The sequence below is a fragment of the Macadamia integrifolia genome, chromosome 3, assembly GCF_013358625.1.
Source record: "Macadamia integrifolia cultivar HAES 741 chromosome 3, SCU_Mint_v3, whole genome shotgun sequence".
In the NCBI taxonomy this organism is placed as follows: domain Eukaryota; kingdom Viridiplantae; phylum Streptophyta; class Magnoliopsida; order Proteales; family Proteaceae; genus Macadamia; species Macadamia integrifolia.
The window spans coordinates 6841203-6869138 of record NC_056559.1 but is presented as its reverse complement, the minus strand read 5'-3'; the positions used below and the strand labels follow the sequence as shown (position 1 = coordinate 6869138).

General features: G+C 40.5%; 2 protein-coding genes across 5 annotated transcripts in view; one reads left to right on the top strand and one right to left on the bottom strand.

The window, feature by feature from the left end:
• Positions 1 to 5477, bottom strand: part of LOC122073849 (uncharacterized protein At4g26450) — a 29182-nt gene extending 23705 nt beyond the window's left edge. Inside the window, exons 1-6 of one of the 4 annotated variants that reach the window (XM_042638515.1) lie at positions 5253 to 5477; positions 5033 to 5121; positions 2638 to 4804; positions 2292 to 2342; positions 1888 to 2077; positions 1640 to 1718 (exon numbers count right to left, since the gene is read on the bottom strand). In XM_042638515.1, coding sequence (XP_042494449.1) covers positions 1647 to 1718; positions 1888 to 2077; positions 2292 to 2342; positions 2638 to 4547 — 2223 coding nt within the window. In that variant the 5' untranslated portion in view covers positions 4548 to 4804; positions 5033 to 5121; positions 5253 to 5477 and the 3' untranslated portion in view covers positions 1640 to 1646. The remainder of the gene's footprint in view (positions 1 to 1639; positions 1719 to 1887; positions 2078 to 2291; positions 2343 to 2637; positions 4805 to 5032; positions 5122 to 5252) is intronic. The other 3 variants (XM_042638513.1, XM_042638514.1, XM_042638516.1) reach the window with 3 other exon arrangements.
• Positions 5478 to 7515: 2038 nt separating this feature from the next.
• LOC122074067 (chloride channel protein CLC-f) overlaps positions 7516 to 27936 on the top strand; it is a 30307-nt gene continuing 9886 nt past the window's right edge. The window contains exons 1-2 of the mRNA XM_042638879.1: positions 7516 to 8114; positions 17498 to 17900. Of these exons, the coding sequence (XP_042494813.1) occupies positions 7797 to 8114; positions 17498 to 17900 (721 nt within the window). The 5' untranslated portion in view covers positions 7516 to 7796. The remainder of the gene's footprint in view (positions 8115 to 17497; positions 17901 to 27936) is intronic.

Sequence of the window (27936 nt, the reverse complement as noted above, 5' to 3'; positions counted from 1 at the left end):
TATTGGCTATCGTGACCTCCATTTGCTTGCTGGATATTGGCTATCGTGACCTCCATCTCTCTCTTCTGGTTTTCTATTTTCCTTCTCTAATATTCTTCTTTTCTTCCTCTCTATTATTCTGGTTTTCCCTTTCCCTGTTCTGGGCGGTAGTTGCAGCCCATAGGAAATGGATCGATCTCTTTCATAAGAGATATGTTTGGGTCGAGCCTTTGATGGAAGGTAGCCCTCCCCTAGGTGACACAAATCCTAGAACATCTCCTTCCAAAACTGGGTTTTGCTGTGAAGAAATCCAAACCAGATTCAGATCTAACTTTGCCATCGCCATATCCAGTTGCAAGCTCGAAACCCATTAGATCTGGACTGTCGAGGGTTTCTGGTGCTGGAATCTTGGAGGACCTGTTGTCACCCTAGGCCTGAAATTTCAGGCCCAAACTGAGACCTATCAGCTAAGCTCCATCGAGCTGAAACTTCTCACTATCGTCTACCCTGTTTTGGTCCAAGGAAGAAGATAACCCCATTCGTGAGTTGGTGTTTATTCCCCTTTACTTTGATTTCCTATTTTACTCTTATGTTTGCCTTTAAATCTCCCTTATCCCTTACCTCTACTTTGCTTCCTAGTTTAACCCCACCAAATAATTGTTAATTCCCTTTAAGTCCCATCTCCCAAGTAGCCCATTATAATTTCTGTTTATTTACAAGACTGCCACTGCATCTTGGTTATTAAGTTCCCTTTATTTGGGTGGGCCATTAAGCGAACCTATTCTAGTTCTGGAACCCGGTCTTGCATCACCAACGGAGGCCTGAGGATGCCCTAGTAAGGGGTGATCTGATTCCAATTGACTGAGTTAAAAGAGCTAAGGGCAAGCCTAAAATGACCATAGGAGAAGTTATGAGGAATGACATTCAGTGCCTATGTCTTGTCCAAGTATAACCTCAGGTAGAGCTGATTGGAGCACAAGGATCCATGTAGCCGAACCCATTTAGCTGAGATTTTTTTTGTCTTTCTAGAGCTGGGCTTCTTTCTTTTTACTTTCTTTTTCTACTTTCATTTCTCATTTTTGTTTTTGCTCAGATCCATGTAGCCAACCCCATTTAGTTGGAATAAGGTTGTGTTTGTTGTTGTTGTTGTTCTTTTGTCGGGTTGGACACTCAAAAGCGGCCCAGGCTGCTTATATAGCTAAAGCCTATTTGGTTTCTTACTTTCTTTTCTTTGGGAGTAAGTTAAAATTCCCATGGATCAAGTACGGTTTTCTCTACTAAGTTTTTCAATCAATGAAACAACGCTTGTTAACTGCAATATCTGTGTAAGTCACATAATGATCCCCATTACAGCCTTAGTTATGAGCAGTTCTTTAAGCCACCAATCCCAAGGATTGTACAGAAAAATTGGCCTCTCTTTTTTTTTTTTTTTTTTTTAATTCGGTTATTCCAGAAGATAATACCAAAAGGAATTTTTTCTTTTCCGGTTTTTGGGGGGGGGGTTTGGGGAAAAGACCTTACCAGCTGAGCTAGCAGGTACCTTCAACCCAAATGAAGAAAATTATTCATCAGAAAGTGAGGTATCTAAAAGAAGACTGCTATTACACTCCCCAAGGCAGATCAACCATTAAACAGATGGATATAAAGAAAACAATAATACCATTCAACTAAATATCTGGCATACTTATTGGTATTTCTCCCAGAGATAGATATATTGGGTCATCGTCACCTAGAATCCCCTGCAATAAGTGAGAAACAACAAGCAATCAACAAATAATTAATCATTGGAACCCACAGTTGAGTGCAACTGAATGAGCACAAAATCATAATAACTACCACGCCCCAACTGTAAATATTGACAAGGAAAGAATTGATCAAATGTAATTTCTATCAATTTTACAATGGTACCTCTCCATTATGAAGACTCATTTCAGTATGCAGACCAGAAATATTTGTTTGTACTGATGAACAATTTGAGATATCAGTGCCGAGCAACTCAGAAATCATGAGACCATAACCATCCTGGACATCAGGAAGATCACCCGTACTCTCTGTGTGGTTTGGAAAGTTTTCAAGGCTTGAATACACTGTTCCACTCCTGTATCATTAAACACTTACAATCTTAGAAGAGAACCAGCTAAAAAAAATTCAAATACAGGAGCAGCAGCACATGTCCATCTGCATTTGTACAACAAGAGTTCCTTTAGGTATAAATCTATAAAAAAAGTAGACATAAAAATCAACAAGGCAAGAGTATGCATCTCTTATCTTCAGGAGTTTATCCAGCATTACAGTAAAGGTGTTGCACTAACCAAAAAGGAGAGGCATCATCTTCAAGGCACGGGGTGCAAGCATCATGGGCACTACGGGTTTAACAATTAAAAATTTAAAATATGAAATGTTTAATATTCAACTGAAAACCAACCAAAAAAAAAATGGTAAGGAAATGAAAAACATATATGATAAAAATAAATATTAAAGGAAAGCCATGCCAACTACAATAACAACACATGAGGAGTTCTCTAGCTTTATTTTCTATCATGCTTGAGACATGAATTTAAGGCCCCCTCAAGGCCTAAACCTCAACATCCTTTAAAATGCGACTAAAACCAGGTATAAAGATAACATCAATAACTATGAACCAATTACAGAACTTACTTTCTCTCTGCAGTACTGAACGATCTGCCTTCTTTAACAGAATCATTTGTCGCATCAACTGTTGCAGCCTCTTTAGTATCAGACAAACATCTATCATAGTCATCAGATCTATTGCAAGTATTACTTATTGATAAACCAACATCCACTGATGCCTCCTTTTTCATTTCCAACGTGGAGGCCAGGCCAAGAATCGGATCACTGTCATGGCCCTCATTCATATCAGAAGCCTCCATGAGGTTAAGGTCACAGATCTTAAATGAACTAGGAAAAAGCTGCTTCTCTTCCCTGAACTCAATACCGGATTCAGCTCCACCTTTTGGAAAAAGAGCAACATCCACCGAGCTCTCCTGGCCAACAGCTTCCACCACCTCCTCATCGGGCGAAAGGCTCTCCCCATGCAAACTTGATTGCTGCTTCACACTCAGATTGTGAAGGTGGAAGGACTCGTCAATCTCTGTGACCATGGATAAAGGCCATTCTCTTTGTTTCTTGGTTCCCTCCCTCATGTCATCATGTTCTCCAGTTCTTTTCTCACCACTTAACTTGCTCATAGAGCTGGATCTTCCAAATGCAGACAGCCCCTGACCCGATTCCTGTTCATGCTGCGTGAAAGATTCTTCCGGGAAAGATTGAGACCTCCTGCATTTACCTCTGCCCATAGAGCATTCAGAATTCAAGTCTCCAGTATCCTCTACAAACTGGACAGCAGGAGCTCCAGAAATGTCAGAATCAATGCCTTTTGAACTGTCCATATGATTTGTCAGAGTAGCACTCAAAGTGCCTTCAATAAAGTGTGTTTTTGCGATTGCAATATCAGATGTGTTTCCCTTTCCACCCAATGGAACCGGATCAACCTTTGACCCCTTATATGCCAAGGCAGAACGGGTTCTGGTAGGTACTTTGGTAAAGCTGAATAGCTTTAGCAAATCACTGCCATTCTCTCTCACTGGATCTCCCTCTATGGGTGAACAGTGCATAGTGAAATCTTCGTCACTTCCTTGTTTGTCTATGTCATCACTTCCTTGTTTGTCAATGTCATCGTTACTTGAGCCATCCTTCACCTCTCCAGTTTCCATACTAAAAACCCTTGAATCATCAGACCACTTGGAAATTTCCCCCTCAGTCTCGGGAGGAAGTTCTTTCCAGGTGCTAGAAGAACTTGCCTTGGATCCCGTATCATCAGGGAACTCATTAGTCTCTAGTTCAGATTCTGAGTCGCATGCAGTATCACCTTTCAAGTTCAGTTCACTGGAAACAACCTTTGGGGTCCCAGAAGCAATTTCTATACTAGGTCTCTGATCTCTATGACATCCAGAAACAAAATCATCCTCAACCTCCATATCCTGCAAAAACTTAGCTTTGTCAGACCATGGCCCACTCCTTCCACTGCTCCAATCCGAAACATAACCTCTAAAAGGTCCCATCCTCCTCTTTCCTCTCGCATGATTTCTTGAGCCCGTCAGATTGAATTCCTCACTGTATCTTCTCCTGCCAGAACCTGCATCGGGAACAACATTCCCAAGGCGAGCAAGGGCTGACATTCTGCCCTCAGGAGGTAGCTGCATGCCTTCTCTATCTTGGGACCTAAACTCATGTAAATCCTCAATATGATTTTTCAAACTACCATTCTGTGACTTTGCCAAAAGTACATTGGGAGGTAATAATCCCTGAGAAACCAAATATTCAGCTGCGAGACGACCAGCTTCCATGAAAATGTCCCCTCTCCGGGGCGGCTGAGTTGGTGGATAAGGTTTTGGTGGGCCACGCCCAAAGCTGCGATTGTGGTGCCGGTATTCCATGCTGTACATTCCATGACCCCTTACTGAACCTTCTGGTGAGATCCGACTCGCAGCAAGTCCCATTCCCATTGACCTGACCCCACTGCCTGGACTGCGGTGCCTAGCGTGCATGATTGTTTCTTGCAGAAATATGGGCAAAAGAAAAACAATCAGACTGAAAGTCTGCAACTGAAAAAAGGGTAAACGGTTGCCCTCTTCTCCTGCGCGGAAGATCAACCCTAAGAACGAACTCGCGTTGCCCTTGAGTTTGAATACCGTAGAATCACCCACTGAATGTAGAATTTTCAACGTCACCCATAGCCCAAATCCTTACCGTATCAGGTGCTTGAATTTCATCGACAAACCCTCCAATTCGCAATTCCTATTTCCTACGCAAAAAATAAATATATAAATATAAATATTAAATAAATAAAATATTCACTACTTACAAACAACAGCTCTGCCAAGCTGAAAGGCGAACCTAATTCTGCTGAGTAAATCTCAAATTTCCAGTCTCGGAGCCAAAAGGGCTCGAAATTCAAACAACTAGGACCAGGGATTGAGGTGCAGACCGATGAACTGGGACATATAGACTATATTAAAGGCAGTAATCTAACCTTAGAGTCCGACGCGTGTTTCGTCCCCACTTCGGTTGGTTCCAGTGGGAAAAATTCCGCTGAAAATTTCGGGGATCCCGTCCAGCTCTCTGCAATCGAATGCGAATGGCGTGTTATAGACGGCGGACAAGAACCTCAGGTGAAACTCTCCTCCCTTCGTTAGAAAAATAAATTACAATAAGATATCCAAAAAGATAAAAGTTAAAATTTCTCCAGTTACCGGGTTTGGAAGTTGGAGAATGGTTCTTGGTTTTTCTTTCCCCTCTTAATCCCTTTAGTTGTGGATGTAGATAACCTGGTGGTGGGCGTTGACGATGGGTGAATTATCCGATGTGCACAAAAGCAGATCTTCTTCTACCTGCTAGGGTTCTGGTTTCAGTCCATCTTTTCATGTTAGGGTTCCTTCTCCTCTCGCTTTCTGCTTAGCCATTTCTGAACATATAAATATATATATATATATATATATTTGTTTTCTCCTTATGTCTCGAATCCCGATCTTGGATCCTAGGTCATCTCCACTGAGTCATTTTGTCATATTTTCATTTTGGGTGTTTTTTTTGTCTTTTCATTCTTTCTTTTGTTTGTGATAGAAAAAACGATAGACCATTTATCGATTGGTGCATCCCTGTGCTTGGCCCAGGTTAATCTTCTACATGGTTCCCCAAAAAAATTACTTTAATCGGATTTTTTTTTTGGTAAATCTTTAATCGGATATCTCACAGGAGGCTTTGGTGCGTCCCATTGTAACGCCTCCATAAGGCTTTTTTTTTTTTTTTTTGGCCCAAGGGGACTTTACTCTTTTTTCTGATTTTTTAGAACCAAGGAAACTTTACTCACACACACACACACGAGAGGGGAGGGGGATGATAGAAAATTGGGTGGGGGGAGAGAGGGGATACATGTGACCAAGAGTCGATCAGTATATCACAAACCGACTGCTTTACCAACAATGACTGCAACCAATGCACTATACATTAGATTCACTGTGCAAGCGTGCACACCATGTAATAATGGTAAATAGTTTTGTGCATGATAGTGTACATAGGCGTTGAATGAGAATTGAGAAACGTGCATCGTATACCCTAATCCCCCCCTCTAACGGCTTTGTGCATACTCATGCACCATACATGATTGTGTACAAAACCCTCATCTTCAATATCTTATTTTATGACAAAAAACTTTTTAATGCCCATTAAGTAGTATTGACGGTGCCAAGTAAAGGCCAAGATGCAGAGTTATAAATGAGCTTGGTTGGTCATGGTTTAAGATAATACATCCACTAGCAACTAAGCACACTTAGAAGAATGAGACAAATATACTTATACGAAAGATAATAAATCTAGGCACGAGAAAGTATCATTTGGGAAGTTAATCTTCTACACCCACTAATATGAGTCTTTTGATAATGTTTGTATAATTAAGAATGTAATAATGGAATGTATGGTGTATCTATTGCCCATAAGAAATACATGAACTATTTAAATATCCAAGTTGGAAGGGGGTAGTATATTAATGAGGATGTTAAATAGTTGATATTTAATTTATCTTCGTTTCATAAAAAAAGATAAGACTCACATTATGAACTTTTGTTTTATTTTTATTTTTTTGGTAACACCCATATTGAAGTCATTCAAGGGATCGATAAGGGGCCATTAGGCCATATTTATTACTAATCTATTACTACTATTATATTTTAAGAAGTTGGGGTAAGAGGGGCAAACTTATGATTTTCCTTAAAGTTATGCTTAATTCCAACTGCCTACCCACTTGCCACTTGCCACTTGCCACTACGTTAGAGGCTTAGTCTCACTATATTTTAACATTTATCATACAAAAAATGACACATTAAAATTCAAACTTGGCTATATCCACTACTACGAAGTTAAATTGACTTGAATTGATTCATTTTTAATATCAGCACATGTACTTGTGCCATATGGTAAAAGAGTAATGCAAACAAGTAATTTGTAATATGAAACACATGTGTAAAGGTGTTAATCGAGACGATATTCAATATTTAAAACAGATTTATACTAGTACCAATATCAAAGATGCTAATCCCAATATCATCTTGTTTATTTAATGATGTTTACTTAACAGGATCAAACCTAGATCCCAATCCCATTTACTAACCGAATGAGATGGTAAGGATTCATAAATGGTTTTATGCATGGTAGAAAAGGGAGAAAAACTTCAATAGCTCATAACGAGATGATTCCATTACTAGTTTTGTGAATTTTTTATTATAAAGAGATCTAAGGTGTCCCTCACTTTACAAATCAAATTAAATACAAAAGCATGATAAATTTGACCATGATTTTAATTATTTAAAATCGTAAGATCACATATAAATGAATAAATAAATAAAATAATAATAACCAAATAAACAAGCCACGATATGGTATAGTGATTTTTCACAGGAATCACTATGAACAGTGTACATTAACTTTATTCACCTTGGAAAACATTTTTTCGTCCCCCTATTTATAATTTTCTCGTTTATCGTTGAAGAGAGAGGACCCCGAGCGCGGTACGGAGACCAACAATCCATAGGTTATTATTTCTGCAACTCTTTGAGCTTCAACTATTCCTGATAGAATCCCTCCCGCTGTTAGTTATTCTCTTATTTTATTTTATTTTACATCAACCGACCAACGAGATTCTCATTAGTGATCCGTTGGTCATCGATTGACCTTCGATCTCTCTATGTGGAGTATCCCCCGATGGTTTTGGAAGATTGAATTAATTCTGTTGGGTTAATGAGATGAGGTCAGACATGTCAGGGGGAGAATTCAGCGATCACAGGATTCTGCTTCCGTCGAATTCGTCGGTCTCTGATTCCGATATGGATACACAGGGCACAAAGAGGAAAGGGATTAGGGATCTGCTAAAGAAATTGGATAGAGGATTATCTGGCAGACGGTTGAGTCGGAAGCATTTGGATAGGGATCCATCTCCTTTGTCTTTAGATCAGTCCCACGATGCTCTTGGCGATGGCGCCCCTCCAGAATGGGCGTTGCTGCTTGTAGGTTGTTTTCTCGGCCTTGCTACCGGTCTCTGTGTCGTCGCGTTTAATCACGGGGTAAGTTACTCTCTCACTCAAGCTTTTGAATATTGTTTTTATTACCTAATCATTCCAATCCTCGTGAATTGATATTGGTTAGTTTTTATTGGCATTTGACCGTGTTATTTTGGTGATTATAAACTTTTGTTTAGCGGAAAATGTTGTCTAGATGAGATTTAGCAGAGGCCTATATGAATTGAACATCCACAGTCGACAATTAGCATTTCTATTTCCACTTGAGTTTTGACAGATTGGGATGGGTTGCTTAATGTTCATTGTTCCATCTGGTCACAAGTTACAACTACGATAACCCGGATGCGATGCTTAAAAGCATAGCTGCTGGATCTTGAACCTCCACTCCTCCCCCCCACGCAACAAAAAAAAAGAAAAATGTTTTGATAGGGCTTCTGTGGCAACACGTGATTCAGTTTTCCAATGCACTTGTTGTTTTTTTTTTCCTGCGCAAGCTCAATTGCAGCCTTGAAATAGTATTTCGTGCTAACTACATGATAGCTGTTCTCTTTGATGTGCATTGCTGTAAATTTTTTACCTTCCTGGCCCTTTCAGACGCGAGTGGAAAATTATAAGAACTTTGGAAATTAACCTCCTGAGCCAGGTGGTTCAGTTGGTCAAGTTTTTTCATGACATTTTAGCCTGTTCGAAGTTTATGCAGCATCAGTTCTTTTGTATCCAATGTCCCAGAACATGATCAAGATCAACAGTCACAAGAGCATATTTCACTTTTTGTCCTCCTTTTTAATCCTGTTGATGATATTAATTTGTACCTGTCTGGCCTCTTGAACTAACAAAACTGGAGATCCACATCCTGGGATGGTTGTCCACCCTATCTCCTAGAATAGAGTATGTCCAAAGTAGGTGGTGTTTGTTGACTTGGCTAAGTTTTTAACCACATTGGTTGTTGTCCAACAATTGGAGGAACTGTTTAGAAAGAAAGAGTTATATATATATATATATATATATATTATCAGCTTGAAATGTTCATGTTTTGAAGCCCTCGAAATGCAGTCCATCAGGCCTGAAAAGGGAGCCACAAGCTCTGTGGTTCCATTTGTCTGAGTAGTTGTTTAATTAAGATTTTTGGTTATGATCCCTGGTTTGAGTTTTGAGGGCGGCCTATTTGCGCAAAACTGCCAAAGCTTAGGGCAGACTCTTAACTCGCCTCTCCCAAGATTCCGCATAGGAAGGACTTGTACTGGGTAATGGCCCTTTTTTTGGGAGTTTAATTTTTTGTTTTGTTTTGTTTTTTTTTTTTTTAATGTTTTAATCTGATTTACTTTAGTTTCTAAGTTACTGTAGGGTTATTATTTTATATACCACACATCTTAGGAACTTATGAAGCAATTCATTAGTTTCCTTCATGGCATTGTTTGCAGTGGCAAAAAAAAAAAAAAAACACTTGTTTTGCTTGATTGGTTGTCTCAAAGTAAATAAAAGTACAGGCATTATGTGGTTTCAAAGTGATGACCCTTATCTATGAAAGATATGGGCCTCCATGCATGGCTCAACCGAATGGTTTTCTGAATAATTTTTTTTTTGGTGGGTTGTGTGTGCAATCCAAGTAGAAATTTGAGGTATGGTATATTTCAGCTCATTATTAAGTTATATTGGGGAGACCCCGAACTTGTGAATTGGATGTTATTTGGGAGAGTCAATTAAAATACTATTGTGGTGACAATATCAAGATAGGGTTTGCATTATAAGGATTTTTTTATTTTGATCTGAATTTTTCTTAGGTAATTTTTTCTTTCCCAGGGTTGTCTAGAACTTGGAAAGTTATATTTTACTGCCTAAAAGTATGTGGCATTTGATTTAATTACGTGATTAAATTTATTTTTGTTGAATGAGATTCTGGTTTTTTTTCTGATGGGAACAAGGTTCTCAAACTTGGGATCGGTCAACGCCATACCGATCCTGATCGTATCGCACAGATTTACCCCTGCTCTTTAGTAAGAATCAGTGTTTAAGTTTTTACCCTTGGGTCGTACGGATTGGATCGGGGATCTGTGCCCGCTACCGATCCAATCTGAGTTTTAGAACCATGGTTGGGAATCCTATTTGCTGTGTAGGTTTACTTGTTACTTTGTAAAGTATTTTTGACCATCTTGAATCTTCGTTTGGATATGGTTCAAGAACAGTCATTAGGAGCAAGCATAAACTCCTCTCATTCTCAAGAAGAAGCTTCTCAATTACCTCCCATGCTTTTTTGTTGTCCTGACCTATCTGCCTTATGTGTTTGAAGTTCCAGATTGCCTGCCATGCCCTTTTGATTGACATGGCTATCTGGCTTATTTCCATACATTCTTAGTTGATTACCAAAATCTTTTCTACCTGCATCCATACTAAAAAATAGCTAATGCTGAACAAAATCCCATAACAACCGAATAGAAGAAAACCCATTAGTGAGTGTTACAGATTAGGCTGGCTCTCCAGCCAAATGAAAGCTATGTGGAACACTCTTCAGGCTTCAAAGTTCAAAGCAAAAAATGAAACAGAACCAAAATTCAAGTGGCTGATTAATGCCTAGGCATTTGGGCATTTTAGAGCAACCTCAACCAATCCATTACTAGTTGACGACAGTATATGCTTGCACCCCTAATGTAAGGAAGATTACAGATGTAATTAATCCAGATAAATCACTAATAAAGCTCCAGCAAATCATAAACTCAGGTTTTGATTTTAACAGCACTGAAGTAACTCTGAATTTCAGGGAAATTAGGGTTAAAAGAGAAAACCAACAAATCACTAAATCAGGCTTAGATCAGCCTAAACTCCAGGTTGAGTGCAGCTGCTACAGAGCCCAGCAAAACCAAACAGTAGCTTGAACTGACCACAGGTTGAGGAGATATGATTTTCAATTGGAATTAGGTCAAAATTGGGGCTGATTCAAGTGGTTTTTGAATGACAGCAGCTACGGGCCTTGGATAGCCTTGAGTCCTTGGTCGAAGGTCCCTTATGGGGGCCCAGATAAAACCCCAAAAGCCTGGTGTGATCAGACCACAGAATTGGCAGGAACAGGGAATCAACCTGCTAGCCGACCCCATTCTGTTGGGATAAGGCTGAGTTGTGTTGTTGTAGGGAATCAACCTGCTGCCCAGAACACTGGGTTTCCAGGCTGCTGCAGGCTGTTTCTAGTTCAGATCTTCAGCACCCAGTAACTGTTGATGGCTCCAGTAGATCTTGTACAATAGACCTAATACTCAGAAAATAAAGCAAACACCAAAGAGAAGATAGGGAGAACAGAGAAGGGTCGATGGGGTAGATGTCGGTGGGAGTAGGGTCTCTCAGCCTTGGGCTTTCACCCACATCTATCTCAGCTGTTGAAACTGAACTTTTCTGAGGCCAAATTGTGTAAACAAGCACAGCAAAACTTCATTAATCAATTGTCTAAAATCCTTGCAAGAGGCTGGCTCTTATAGGAGAAGCCTACTTCACAAATCACAATTTGGTAAGTCACAAAAAAGGAAACTTTTAAGAAAGGAAGTTTTTGTCTTCCTTGGTCAAGAAGAAAGACAACAGGAACTTCTCGAGATACTAACTAATTCTGTGTGCTATTTAACTAAGAAAACATAAGAAGGAAACCAAGTTCAAACATGAAAAAGGAAACAAAAGTCTTCTAGAAAACTGGAAATCCTTGCTCGCTGAATAAGTCTCACAAGGAGGCAAAATTCCAGCTCATTGCAAATTGATAGAGGAGATTTCAGGCCTTCTAGAAGCCTGGTTCACCTAGCTCAAGGGGCTTTGCTGGGTGGACCATTCCAGGACCAGATTGGCTTGAGTGGTCCTGGATCTGGTTTTCTTCCTTTGGTAGCGTGGGCCTGTGTAGGAATCTACATCATCCCCTGCATTAAGGAGGACCTGAGCACCGCCCCCAAATTTTTTTTTTTTTTAACCCCTTCTCCCTTATATTGCATCGTTACTGTTTCAGTTCATTTAATGAAGTGAGGATTACGTTAGTCATTTTGTTTTCCATCCTTCTTCATCCCCCCTTCTTCTAAACTGACTGTTGTGAGGATAGAAATAGCCATTGCTACTCCCACCACCTTAATCTGCTACCTCTCTCTCTTTCTCCCTCTATTCCTTTCCTATGGTGCCTTCACTGGAAAAGGTGCAAGCCAAAGTTGCCGAGCTTTTCATGCTTATCTTTCTAAGGGATCAAGGTTCCTTTTCTCGGCGTTTCAATCTAGGCTTATGAGACTCCAAACTTAGGTTGAGAAGTCAATGGTTTTGATTTAGTACGATTTGAAGCAGAAATCTGTGGCAATAGTTCTTGATCCTCATTAAGCCTGCCTGTGGAGTTCTAGTGAATGAACTCGCAATCATGGTCTACCAGAAGTTCTACTTAGCTGGGAGGGAACTACTGTCAGTTGTTACGTGTTTGGGTTTCTGGCTGTCGAATGTATTATGGTTTGTTTTTGGCTGGATCCTTGGCAGGACAATCTCCAGAACAATGTAAGCCAGCTGAGGTTTGAATTGGTTTCTTCCCTTTAAAATGATCAGGTTAAACTTTCGTCTTCTGTGAAAAGAGCTTTGAGGGAAAGATTGCCAGAATCCTCGCCATGAAGTCGCTGAGGAATGACTATGTTCTTCTTTGTCTACTCCCTTTCTTTCTCTATACCAGAGACCGACCTGAGTTTCTGCATTTTCTGGACATTGTCTGAGTGAGTATCTAGGGAAATTGGCCACACTGTTGGAGCTTGTTGAGATGCGGCACATGGCATGGTTAGTGATATCATAGTTAGTTCAGGACATTTCCATCCAAAAAATTCTGGGGATGGTGCTGATGCGGACTAAGGTTTTACACAAATAGAAAGAAGGCTAGGAGACCTCTGCTAAGGTCCCAGTCCAAAACCATAGTTGTCATGGCGTCTAGGCAACCCACGGCGTTGGAGGGGGCCTGGATGCAAGGTGACACCAACAAGGCACCTGCCTAGGCGACCAAGATGTCCAAGGTGACCGAGGGCCCTGGACTCCTAGGCGTTGCCTTGACAACTATGGCCAGAACCTGGCTAATAAATTTAGCCAAGGGTCTTGTTCTGGTCCTAACATGGACCAACTTAGCGCCGGCACATGTATGTCCCATTCGGGTAGCTATTTTTTTCCTAGTAGTTGCTGATATGGGCCCTTTTAAGGACAGCTACACATGGAGCTGTTACAGTTGAAAGCAGTGCAAGGATCAAGGTGATAGAAGAGAAGAGAAGAGAAGAGGTGATAAGAGGTTAGAAGAGGAGAGAAAAGAGGAAAAAGGTGGGAGATGTGGTGGACAGGGGAAGGGGGGAGGGAGAGGGATTCCACTGGGAAAGGAGTGGGTCCCATATGAGGCCAATGCGTTTAATAGGTTTTATTTCACAATCTAATTCCTTTTATGTCCCAAGAAGATAACATTTTTTTAAAAAGTGGGTTCCACCAATTATCTTTTTTAGTTTTTCTTTGACCAATCATGTCTTTGTCAAGATGGGCATTTTAGGTAAGTGAAAATAGGTTACAACATATTTGTAACCTGCCTAGGAGTGAGGTTCAAAATACCGGATTTCGACCCTTGGGGAGACCGAAATTTCGGTCGAGATTTGGGAAATTTCGAGGAAACTAGGGAAATATTCCCAATTTGGTGGAAACTTTGGTTTCGACCCCCAAAATGTGTTTTTTTTTTTGCTTATTTTTTGTGTACATCCTATATTAGACATTTCTAACTCATTCACATAATTAGTTTCATGGAAAAAAAACCTAAAGTCAAACTTATGGTGTTGACCGAAGTTTGCTAGTGTACATTGAGTCCTTGACTAAAACTATACTACATAAGTACATATATAAGTTACTAACAAAATAGTATTATGTAATTGTGAGTTATCTCTCAGGTCCCAGGTCTCAGGTCTCAGGTCTCAGGTCTCAGGTCTCAAGTCTCAAGTCTCAAGTCTCAAGTTTCAACAGTCAATAGTCCAATGTCCAAATATATTCTATAATTGGGGAAGATGAGATTTACCTTTTTGGTCCAAGCTCCCTTAGGTATATTTGCTATAAATGTGCAAGATCCAAGCTTAGAATGAAGATTTGATGGCACAAGGGCAAAATCTCGAGTGTTTTCCCAAGTTTCCCCCTTCGCAGAGAAGAAATATGGGGAAAGGGTTGAAATTTTGAAATAAGAATGCTTGGTTTCCCATTTAAGAAGGTTTTATAAAGGTTGGTTCCACCCAAAGGGTCGAACCCATTGGTCCACTGGAAAATTCCACATTTTGGTCGAAATTTGGGAATTTTGGTCGATACTCGATACTGGTCGAAACCAATGACTTTTAAAAGTCATGGAATTTGGTATCGGAGTCCTGGGATACTGTGGAAATGTGGGAAATTTTGACGGTATCGGTCGAAATCTTGAACCATGCCTAGGTGACATATATATATATATATATATGTGGGGGCAAAATGGTTAACATAAACATGGCCATTCACTATAATGTTTCATATCTTGCCATTATCTCTCCTCATGTGGGTAGGGGCCACTGAGTCATTGATGGCGACTGCCAAATGACTAATTTCTCTTTCACACGTCATCCCTGTCTGGTTTTCTATCTCTTCTCTCCCACTTTCCCCGAGCCCAGTGAGTCTCCAGATTTTGACTATTGCATCAATCTGTTGTCAGATCTCTGGAGCCTCCAGCTGTTTTGATCCAAAACTCAACCTTGAGGAGCAGAAGAAAGGACCGTCAAGAGCATTTTCTTTTCTCCTGATTTAAGAGCAATAATGGCTGATTTCTGGAAATGTGGAATTAATTGGAGGGAGAACTCTTCCCAAGTGTATCCACCACGATGAAAGGTGACCTCCAGGGAACCAAAAATAATCTCTGGGTTACTGAGAATAGAAGGGCTTTGGAGATGTCTCTTCTGGGTTAAGGGTTTTCATTGAGCAGTTGAAGGCCAAAAATGGAAGTTTGATAAGTATTTTCATTGAGCAGTTGAAGGCCAAAAACAGAAATTTTGATAAGTATGTACCCCGCTTTCCATTGAAGGCTGGCTGACTCACAAGTATCAACAGCAGTTATGGGATCACTGGTAGAATATGGCAGTTCATGTTCTGGGACATTTTTTGTGGGTCAAGTTACATAGATGAGAGAGTCTATCCACAGTAAATCGATTTGAATGACAAGTAAGTGATGGAATTTGAAGTTGTTATCTCAATGCTTAATAAATATGTGCCCCTGTTGGAATCCCAAGTACAATTTGCCTATTAGAATCCACCATCTTAAGAATGGGTTTTCCATGTTCGGGGGAAGAAAAATAAAATTAAAAGGAAAAAAGAGAAGTTGTTTCCCATATAGTGCTCAACGGAATGGTTGAGTTCTGGCAATGGTTTGTCAAAGGACCAGATCTTGAAATCTTTTCTCCTTGATCTCCCACTCTGTTTCTCTCACAGTTGGTTGCTATGCAATTCCACCTGTGAAGATTAAGCCCTGTTTTTGGAATTAAATCTCAGGGCTTCAGCTAGATATGTTAATGGAAGTTTGACAGGTTTGTTCATGGTTATAAGTCGAGCTTAGTCATCGTACTTTGCTTCTGCTGTTCACCAAATGAACATCAACAATTCTCAAGGCATCTGGATGATTAGGGGATCCTTTAGTTAAATTTTGTAACCGGATTCTGTTCTATCTTATTTTGCTATAGTTAAAGAATTCTGTTTCATCCTTTTGAGTTCAGTTCCCCCTCCTCATTTTTTGTGATAAAATCTATCAGATCCTGCCCTTGCATACAGATCTATCAAGAATGATGCTCTCCAGTTCACTGAACATATGATTAGGAAGTTCTCCAGTTAACATCCCACATCGAGTTCGTGAGCACTGGACTTCGATTTCCAAACTTCATTTTCAGAGCCAATCTGCTCCCAGTGAAAAGGAGAGGGAGATTAGTTCTGAACTTGGGAATTTCGTAACAGTGAGATGACAAAAATCTCGAACTAGTGCTGAGAATGAATTTGCATTTCTGACCTTCTCTGCACAAAGGCATTCAGATGGGTTTTCAAATGATAAGAGAAAATACCGGTCTTTTCCATGCTTCCGTAACCCATTAATTGTTAACAAATAAAGTGTACAAAAAGTCAGGTTACGAAGTTGGATGACACCTACAGACGTGTAATTCAGACAATAATATATATATATATATTTATATATAAATGGAAAAAAATTGTTGTAACTAAAGTTGGTGAAAAGAAATTGTAACCTTATTTTTTTGACCTTTTAATATAGCACATTTCTTTTAATGAGGCTAAAATCCTGTCATTTGACATGGAAAAAATATGTAAGGCAATGACAGCTCTCGAGAATGGCATAATGGGAAGTCACTTTCAGATTAATTTAAAATCCTTTTTCTACCCCTGACTTAAAAGAACTTTTGAGGATAAAACAAGGTGCAATCAAAAGAAATGTTATACCTGCTTAGTTCATCACTTTGGTTACAATAAGATGTGCCCTATATATATATATATATTTATATAGAAAATGGGGAAAATAACGATAACTGGTTGTGTTCTCTATGCCGAGACACAGGGCACTGCGAAAAGACGCTCCTGCTCCCCTTGGTTGGATGCCTGTGCATGAGCTCCCACTGCCTCAGGCGCTGGTGCAGTGGCCACACGATTAGGTAGCATTCTTTTTCCCTACATGTATGTATATATGTACATATAAGTTTTTCCAATCTGGGAGGTCTAGTGAGTTTCTCTAGTCAAGCACAAATACCTATACTGTGACCTATTGGATAGAATTGAAAATTTGTGTACAGGGACCCCAAGGGCCTTTGCTAACATGCCAAGTTTCAGCGAAAAGGGAATTAGCCTTGTGGCATTCATAAAACTATGACAATTCTATGATAAATGGAGTTCTTCTAAGAAATGGAAGTCTGAAAATACAAGGGAGTATGCAATTGCATAGGAGCCTATATGCTTGAATCTGAGTCTGAAATTTGACACGTGGCCAATCAAGAGATCATTTTCTAGATATCAGTGCAGTTGAAACTGCCACAGCCTTTTGTATGCAAAACTTGGTACCAATCTAGAAAACTCTCCAGACCAGAAAAACTTTTGCCTAAATATATACCATGCAATTAGGATGACTCCAGGTACATTGGTTAGGAGCCAAAATGACCAGAAATGCCGTTATTATATTGATAATATGATGGAACGTAGTCCTCTGTATAGTTGGTAACAGCTAGAAAGTTAACTGCTTTGTTTTACTGCATTTGTTTCACAAATTACAGTTTTTTCTTAGTGTGTCTTTTAGCCTGAAGATGCTTGGTTGCTCTTTAACCCTTATATTTAGGCCATTTATTGTTCATTCTACATATCCTGTTCTTTGGCATGCCACTTACTGCTTGTGTGCTTACACGTACGCATTCCTCATTTAGGTGCATGTGATACATGAATGGGCCTGGGCTGGTACTCCAAATGAGGGTGCGGCTTGGCTCCGTTTACAGAGACTGGCCGATACATGGCATCGGATACTATTGATACCAGTGACAGGAGGAGTAGTAGTGGGGATGATGCATGGATTACTTGAAATTTTTGACCAAATAAAGCAGTCCAGATCTTCTCAAAAACAAGGCCTTGATTTGGTAGCTGGAGTATTCCCTACAATAAAGGCTATCCAGGCGGCTGTAACATTAGGTACTGGTTGTTCTTTAGGTCCTGAGGGCCCAAGTGTGGATATAGGAAAATCATGTGCCAATGGGTGCTCTGAAATGATGGAAAACAACAGGGAAAGGAGGATAGCTCTTGTTGCGGCTGGTGCAGCTGCTGGAATTGCTTCAGGTATCAATATTCTTGGTTGTGCCCTTTTTAAAAATTTGATAGCATGACATGGTTTTTTTTTTTTTTTTCATGATTTTCACATTTTCTTATGGAAAAAAATCAGGGGGTGCTTATAAAAATTATAAAAATAAATATAAGAAAGAAAATCAATGCAGGATGGTGAAAAACCAATATATGGAATTATAGATGGTCAAGTCTTATTTATGGAAATACTTTCTAAGATTTAACGAGCTGTGATATTTAACTTAATAATGGAACTTATGTTCAGGTCTAATTGTTGTTGACTAATTTTTTTAGCAGACCAGTTCCCTATTAGTTCTTAAAAAAATTTAACCTCCTTTCTCATTGTTTATTTTTGTTCTCTCTCTCACCCTCCCCCTTATTCCATCTTTAATCTCTACTTCGTGGTTTCTCCCTTTCCTTAACTATTTTGTTCCTCTTTCAAGGGCTTTTAGTATTTGAAGGTGCTTTTGGGGCATTTATGTAGTTAGAGTTTGGAGAGACAACTTAACAATGGTCTATCCGTGTGAATAATTGGATAGTTGACAATCCTTATTTAATCTGGATCTGTATATGTTTATTTAGAATTTCGGATATTTATCCAGATGATCCTATGCCGCATATGAATGTGGATATTTTTTGGTATCTGGATAATAATTGGATATGTATTTGGATATTGATATCTATGATCTGATCCAATTATGATTTCAGATTGTAGATAATAATGTAAGGCAAAAGTCTCCCTGGTTCGCAGGTCTGGTAAGGGGTCCCTGTTTGGGACACCTAATTCCGTTACGTGGAAGGATCAAATGGTAAATCTGATAGTGGGATACTTAGGAGATGGTCTGGCTAGACCACATGTCAAATTTCAGACCCAAATTCAATCATCCCCCCCCCCGCGGTGATGCCATACTCTCCCATGTATGTCCATGCACCCATGGCATATTCCTATATTTTTCAATAATCTGTTTTGTCGCATGGTCACATTTGTTTGGGTTGAAACTTCAAACTTGACATGGGAACCGGGCACGATGGGGTCTGCCTTGCCACGAAATTTCAGCCCAATGCATCTGTCATGTGGAAGAAATAGGCACTTAACCATTGCTTGGTAATGCAGGCGTGGTTAATATTTGGGTCATGTTTTAGTATGTTTGGGTTGGGCCTTAGTTTTTGGGTTTTATTACTGTAATGGACAGAATTATTAAAATTCCAATTTATTATATATATATTTATTTTGGGGGGGGGGTTTGGGGCTGCACAAAAATTATTATTTTATTAGTGGATCCCATGTCAAAAGTCCAAGGTTATGTTTGCTATACAAGAGTTCTATTGTTAGTTACATTGGGTTAATAAGAGTGAGTTTGTTTTTCGTTATTATTCAGAGTTAGAGAAGTAAGAAGGAATTCTTATGAGAGTCAATTTATGAATGTTTAAAGTTATAAATAATATGTAATCACCCCTCTCCTATGATTGGGAATAGAATGGATATGTTTTGTAATTCAATCTTTGATCATTTTTAGTTTTACTCACTTTGCTTAATTTGGTAAGAGAGACAATTCAAGATTTTGGTTCCAGTCGTATTTCTACTGAAATCTGGTACATTTTGTTTGTATGCCATGTTTTGGCCCAAAACTTCAAACAACAACAATCATAACCTTATCACAACTAAATGGGGTCGGAGTCACGGATCCAATATACATATAAGAATATAAAGAACCTATATATGTGAAGTAAGATGAGGTAAAAAAGGGTGTAAGAGAAGAAGTGAAAGCAGCTGATGCAGTACCAACAAGGGTTTACACAAGGAGAACCAAGACCAAGGTCGACCCAAGTGGCTGACTGGGTCGACCCAGATCTGGTCCAAGTCAGCCCACGGTTTGGGCTGCTAATGGCGTTACTAATTAGTTATTTAGTTTCTATTTTGAAGTCCTAAATTAATTTCTAATTTCTGTCGAGACTAGTTTCTATTTTCATTAGATTCTAATTTCCGGTTTTAGTAACTTCTTGTAATCAGTTTTTAATAACTCAGATTTAGTAACTCTGAGTTACTATTACTTGTAAACCCTCCCCATCATTATAAATAAAGATGATGGCTCTTTTAATGAGCCACGATTTTGACTAATAAGAAAAAACAACTCTCTTGTTGCTACCGCTGGGTAACCCTGGCTATTCCTTGTGTTTGATAAAGGCCTAGGGATTGGTGTTTGATCCAATCAACACTCTGCGGCTAGAAGTCCGAGCGGATTGCTATTATTTTCTGGTTTTCTTTATTGGATTATCTTCTCCAGTAGAACAGGTAAGTAACTGAACCATTCTGCAGAATTTTTCTGGGTTTTGAATCTCTGTTCTTCCCAATTCTGTCGACCTATTCTGTTGGGAGTTCTGGCCACCCGATGGCCTTATGATTCTGGTCGATTGTTAGGATCAACCATAGGAGGACTCGATCCAAGTTTGGTGCTGATCAGACCAGGGGTTTGTTTGGTTCTAAATTTTCTTCAATTCTGGCCGATACTGTTCTCTGCCCAGAATTGATTTCTGTTTTCTTTAATCTGTGTTGAAGTGACTGCTGTTTTTATTCTCCACTGAACTGGACCTTCTAATCAGTAATTAGATTTGTTATTAGTTCCTTAATGATACTCTACTGAAGTTCCAGAAATTATTGCCAGATCTCAGAACCTGCTGTCAGAATCAAGTTCTGATTTGGTTCTCTATTCCTGCGATGTTTTGATTCTAATTGGACCTTATTCAATACTCTATTTCTGTTGCTGAAATTCTATTTGTTAGTGCAAACTCTGCTACCTGAAATTCCAGATTCTGGATCTGATAATTCTGGTTTTTCAAGAACTGTTGACTGGTTTAAGTTGGACTGTTGTTGCTGTCTACTATTGGGTGGTTATTGGTTGTTCTTTGGTTTAACTTTCTTGCAGTCTTGGGTCTGGTTTGGTTGTCAAATCCATCCCTACATTAGCAGTTTTGATGGAAGCATCACAGGAACACCCCCTATAAGGGGTCGGCTGCACGTGTCCTTGTCCTCCACAAAACTCTATCCATGGTCATATTAGAATCGAGCCCTACCATATGTATATCTTTTCTTACCATTTCATCAATAGTTAGTTTAAGCTTGCCCCTACCTCATCTAGCTCCATCCAAATGAATTTGGTCACTCTTCCTTTTTTTTTTTTTTTTTTGATGAATAAATAAATTTATACCCAAAGAGAAGAGAAAATACAAGGGGAAAAAGGGGGGGGGGAGAGGGGAGGCTTAAGCCAACAAGGAGAAGCCAACCCCAAGGGGATCAAAGCAAAAAGCAACTAATAAAAAACCAGACAACAGCAACCAAAAGAACCAGGAGGAGGCAATCGACAACCAAAGCCCAAAAGGGGGGGGGAGGGGAGGTCAAGAGGAGGGGGGAGGGACTGGCAATATGTGATCATTTCTAGTGGAATAGGGGATTGGTCGGGAGCGTAAGGAGCGCAGGGATTGGATTTTTGAGGCAGCATCAAAGAAGATGGCTTTCCAAATCCTGTCCGGGGAGCGGGAGTTGGAAGACCATCTACGAATGTTGCGCTCCATCCAAAGATTAATAGTAGCGGAGAAAGCTAACTTACCAATGGTGTCACAGATGGAAGAGCCAGCAAGTGTTATGTCAACCTAGATACATTCTCTATCAAAGGGAAGAAATGCCCTAGGAGAAGGCCAGCAACGAGGAAGGACACAAACCAAGGAAGAGAGGGGACAAGAGAATAAGAGGTGGGGTATATCCTCTTGACCAACAGGGCAGAGGCAACAGGTGGGGTTGACAGGGATGTGACGGCGAATAAGGAAGGATTGTGTAGGAAGGCAGTTGGAGAGACATCTCCAGGTAGTGAAGCTGTGATGGGGGATATGGCCTTTGAACCAGGCGAGGTTACGCCATGAGACAAAAGGACTAGAAGATCTGACAAATGACTAAGCAGAGGCAGAGGAGAACAACCCATTGGAAGAGGGGAGCCAGACACATTTATCGTCCCTACCACGATGACCAGGTGATGTGGATCCGGGTTCCAAGGATTGAAATCAGATTGCTTCGGGCACACTAAATAACCAAATAGTTCACTTTAGACAAGACCAGGGGCAATATTGTAATTTCTGGTACAATTTAAACCCCTTTTAGAGTGAAATAAGTGAATAGGGCTTAACAGGAATTAAATCCAAAGAGAAGGATCAAGTCTGAAAATAAAGATGATAGTGGGGTTATGCTGAAATAAAACCAAGAGTGAGGGGTTATTTTGCAAACTAATAAAGAGGGGTGCCTTTAATAAAGAATTCAGAAGTTGGAGGGGCTTATTTGTAATAACCAGAATTAATGTGTATAAACAAAGTCTTCTTCTTCCTCACGATACCAACCAGCATAGGCGGAAGAATAAGGGAAAACCAAAGAGGAGAGAACTCCTTAAATGCTTCTCGGTTTGGTCTGGAATTTCTGGAGGAGGGTTGCCTATAGGTGGAAATCCCTCGGTTAAAGCTTCAGTCCAAGCAATCCAATAGTGAGAGAGATCGAAGGACCTGAACCAAATCTGGGCAGAGAAGGGTTTCACAGGTAAGAAGGAAATTTCCTGCCGTTTCTTCAACAGGCCTTGGATGGGTCTGCAATTCTGGTCAAAGGGCCCCCTAGTGGTCCTTAAGAAACCCTCCAAAGGGCTTGAGTTTTGGCTGATCGGTTGGAGAGTTCCAGCCAAGGTCGACTGTAGCTCAAACCCTGATAATGGAGATCGATCTTGGGCTTGTACCTGTATTTCAACCTGAACTAGGTGGCTGGTCTTGGATCGTCAATCACACTCCTACTTACTCTTAAGTCACTCTCTTTCAAAAACTAAACAGAAAATAAAGAGGGAAGAAGAAGAAGAAGATAAGGAAAAATCAGAAGAGGGGAGAAAATCACAAGAGGAGGAAAAGAGGGTCAGCAACCATTGTTCAACCAAAACCTAATTTCTCAAATTCATTCTAAAAATCTGTCTGTTACTACTGTATTACATAGCTTATAAAAGAAAACCAAAGCAATAAAATTGGGAGTTCACTAAAATGGAAACTAAACTAATTGACAACTAAAATAAAAATTCAATCTAAATAAAATTACTACTAACTAATTCTAGCTTTAAAAATGGAAAGTAAATAAAAGATATCCTAAATCCATCGGCAAACTGCATCAGCTCTTCCGATCTTAAAAGAACTCGACTCCGTCGAGTTAGGTTATGCTCCCAAGATTTCCTTGTAAATTGCTCGCTGATGAGGTGGCAAGTATCTCGAAGCAGAAGATGGGAACATAACACCAAGAGGAGGAAGAGTAGGCTGACGTGTCACTGGAGCAGGAGTCAGTCGACGACGTGGCATGTCTGATAATGCGTGTGGCCTTATTAAGTACATACGACCTCCTTGCTTCACCTTGATGGTGTTCCGTGCGCCATCATAGAGAATGCCTACATGTCGTTGCCAAGGTCACCTTAGAAGAATGCCGCAGTGTGCCAATGGGGTGACCAAGCAAGTCACATGGTACTGTAGTGGCCCAAACTGTAAGTGTACTCGAACAATTGCAGTGGCCTCTTCTCGAGCTGTGGGTCCAAAACCTCACACGCGAATCTTCTTGAAAAGCTGCTTCTGTGGAAGGTTGTGTGCTCGAACAAATTCAGCAGATATAAATTTGCTTCTGCCCCAGTATCAACAACTGCATGAACATCAGTAGGGTCGGAGCCGTGCAGGAGAGTATCCTTCTGTCTGAAGAGAGGAGCCTTATCAACTAATCTATTCGAAAAAGATGAAAGGTTAGCTGAATGAGCTTCTACATCCTCATCTTCATTATCGATAATATCATCGTCCTCGAGGGAATATGGATATAAATGAGATTCATCTTCACTCTTCTCTGTCGGCTGCTTCTCTACTACGTTCACAGAACGAGTCCTGTTGGGACATTTGTTGGAATAGTGACCCTTCTCGCCATAACTATGGCATATGGTATTCTTCACCCCAACACTATCCTTGTTGAACTCTGACCTTTTCTCTTCAACTCTGCGAGCTTCAGGCTTCTTTTCCTCCATACGTGGTGGAGGTCTATAAACCGAAGGAGTCTTGAGCATACTCTTCCAATAAATGGACTTCTTCAGCTGCCTTTGCATGAGCCGCTGCCACATCAACAGACCTGAAATCAGTGTTAGCTAACTCAAGTCGAATCTCAGTACTTAACCCACTAATATATCACATCACTCGTTGTTGGTCTGTTTCCTGAAGTCGACACTTTGAAGACAGTTTGTGAAATTCGAGGGTGTAGGAATCCACATCTTTGTCCCATTGTTGCAAGTTAAGTAATTTATAGAACATTACCTTTTCATAATTAAGAGGGACAAATTTTTCAGTTAGGACCTGCTTCATGACCTCCCAATTGGTAACGGGTCTAAGTCTTCTGACAAACCTTGCATGTAGTACATCATCCCACCATGAACATGCATACCCAATAAACTTGGTGATGATGAGTTCACACCTCACGTCTGGAAGAGACTTATGCACAAAAATTCTTTCCACTTTGGTAAGCCAGTCAAGAAATTTCTCATGTCCCTTTTCACCACTGAACTCGGGAACCTCAACTTTGATGCCATAATCTCTATCAGAAAATTGTCTGGTAACATCCTGGGGAACAACTGGATCAAGTTGCTGCCTTTGAGGTGTATCTTCGATCCGTAAAGTGTTGTGCTGAGGAGGTGATGTAAAGGATCCTTCTTCAGCTTGCTTGTCGGACCTCTTCATAAAGGCAATCATCTCTTCTATAAACTTATTAAGCTTAGCATCAGTATTCTGTTGGTTCTCAGCTAACTCGCGATACAATTTATGCAACTCAGCATTGGTGATGTGACCTGTCATGGTTAGAAAATTGTAAGAAAATTTGCTCTAATACCACTTGATGCGGATCCCAAGGATTGAAATCGGATCGCTTAGGGCACACTAAATAACCAAATAGTTCACTTTAGACAAGACCAGGGGCAATATTGTAATTTCTGGTACAATTTAAACCCCTTTTAGAGTGAAATAAGTGAATAGGGACTTAATAGGAATTAAATCCAAAGAGAAGGATCAAATCTGAAAATAAAGATGATAGTGGGGTTAAGCTGAAATAAAACCAAGAGTGAGGGGTTATTTTGCAAACTAATAAAGAGGGGTGTCTTTAATAAAGAATTCAGAAGTTGGAGGGACTTATTTGTAATAACCAGAATTAATGTGTATAAACAAAGTCTTCTTCTTCCTCACGATACTAACTAGCAAAGGTGGAAGAACCAGGGAAAACGAAAGAGAAGAGAACTCCTTGAATGCTTCTCGGTTTGGTCTGGAATTTCTGGAGGAGGGTCGCCTATAGGTGGAAATCCCTCGGTTAAAGCTTTAGTCCAAGCAATCCAATAGTGAGAGAGATTGAAGACCTGAACCAGATCTGGGCAGAGAAGGGTTTCGTAGGCGAGAAGGAAATTTCTTGCCGTTGCTTCAACAGGCCTTAGATGGCTTTGCAATTCTGGTCGAAGGGCCCCCTAGTGGTCCTTAAGAAACCCTCCAAAGGGCTTGAGTTTTGGCTGATCGGTTGGAGAGTTCCAGCTAAGGTCGACTATAGCTCAAACCCTGATAATGGAGATTGATCTTGGGCCTGTACCTATATTTCAACCTGAACTGGGTGGCTGGTCTTGGATCGTCAATCACACTCCTACTTACTCTTAAGTCACTCTCTTTCAAAAACTGAACAGAAAATAAAGAGGGAAGAAGAAGAAGAAGAAAAGGAAAAATCATAAGAGGGGAGAAAATCAGAAGAGGAGGAAAAGAGGGTCGGCCGCCATTGTTCAACTAAACCCTAATTTCTCAAATTCATTCTAAAAATCTGTCTGTTACTAGTGTATTACATAGCTTATAAAAGAAAACCAAAGCAATAAAATTGGGAGTTCACTAAAATGGAAACTAAACTAATTGGCAACTAAAATAAATATTCAATCTAAATAAAATTACTACCAACTAATTCTAGCTTTAAAAATGGAAAGTAAATGAAAGATATCCTAAATCCATCGACAAACTACATCACCAGGGGGGTTGGGGGGGGAGAGAGGCCCACAGATCTGCAAGAGGGGGGGAGAGGGAGGGGGAGTCTAGCCCAGAGGGGAGAGAATGGAGGAGACAAGAGAGGATTTGGGTAGACCAGAGGAATAGACAATCCTAGGGGTGACAAGAGAGGAAATAATACCCGAGGGGTGCCAAAGGTCCATCCAGAGGGAGGTCGACTGTCCATTGCCAATAATGGTGGAACAGGCAGTAAGGGCAAGGGGTCTGAGGCTGAGAATTTTACGCCAAATCCAGAAGGCATCAGAGGGGGAGGGACAAGTCCAAAGGGAGTTATGGGTGAGCAGAGAAGAGTATACCCAGTCAACCCAGATGCTCCGATGCTTGGAGGCATGCTTCCGGATAAGCTTGAGGATGCCCACAGAGTTGACCTTCTTGATTCTTCTGATACCAAGACCTACTTTAGACTTGGGTAGATAGACCTTTTCCCAAGACAGAGGGTGGATAAACTTGGAGGAATCAGGACCTTTCCAGAGGAAGGAACCAAAAAGACTTTCAATGGATTTGACAGTGGAAGAAGGAAGGACAAAGATCCTAGACCAGTAGAGATAAAGAGATTGGAGGACAGATCTGATTAGAACAAGCCTACCAGCATAGGGGAGGAGCTTGCCTTTCCAGAGCTGGAGCCTTTTCCTAATAAGATCAAGCATAGGGGAGCAATGGTGGGTAGAGAGCCTAGAAGAGATGAGAGGGAGGCCCAGGTATTTGACTGGCAAGGAACCCAAGGAGAAACCCGTGATACCAAGGAGGGATTGAATCTCATAAGAGACACCAGAGAGGAAGAGATTAGATTTGAGGAGATTGATGGAGAGCCTAGGAAGGGATTCAAAGGAATGGAGGGCAGACATAATGGAAGAGATGGAGAGGGAGTCAGCTTTAGAGAAGATCGTGATGCCATTTGCAAAAGCAAGGTGAGTGAGACAGAGGGATTTACACTTAGGAATAGGGGAGATGAGGTGGATATCAAAGGCTGACTAAATGGAGCGGGAAAGAACCTCGAGAGAGAGAGAGAGAGAGAGAGAGAAGAAAAGGGGAGAGAGGGCAGCCTTGGCGGATACCCCGCCCTGAGGGAAAGTACCCAACAGGACTACCATTGACTAAAACAGAGAAACGGGGAGTGGAGATGCAGCACAAGATCCAGTGGGCAAAGGAAGGGGGGAAAGACATTTGGAGCAAGACGGACCAAGAGATTGGTCACTCTTCCTTACTGGAGCATCCAAAGGTCGCTGTTAAACGTGGCTAAACAACCTCAACCGGCTCTCGCAGAGCTTGTCCTAGACTGGTATGATTCCCAAATCGCTTCTAATGCGATCATTCCTTACTCTATCTCTTCTGGTCTTGTGTACATCCCTCTCAACATCCTCATCTCCACTACACTCAATTTATTCAAATTACTTTTCTTGACTGCCCAACACTTCGCTCCGTATGTCATTGTTGGTCATATAATTGTTTGGTAGAATTTTCCCTTGAGTTTTATAGGCATGTGTTTGCCACATAAGAATCCTGACACACACCTCCATATTATCCATCTCACTTTCGGTGGGAAATATCATCTATATCACCCTCTTTGTTAATGCTGGACCTGTATCACCCTCTTTGCTTATGCTGGACCCCAGGTATTTAAAACAATCACTTTGAGGTAACTCCAGCTCCACAAGTTTCTCTGCTCCATTCCCTCCCCTAGTTTGACTGAAGGGGCACATCATGTACTCTGTCTTCTTTCTACTTATCATAAAACCTCTTGATTCCAAACTTGATCTCCATAGCTCAAGTTTAGTGTTAATCCCTTCCACTGTCTCATCAATCAAGACAATATCATTTGAGAATAGCATACACCATGGGATTGTGATGTAGATCCCTACTTTGGACTGAGCTATAGCAGGAGGAAAGCCCAGCCCAAATAGGGCTAGTTGATCTC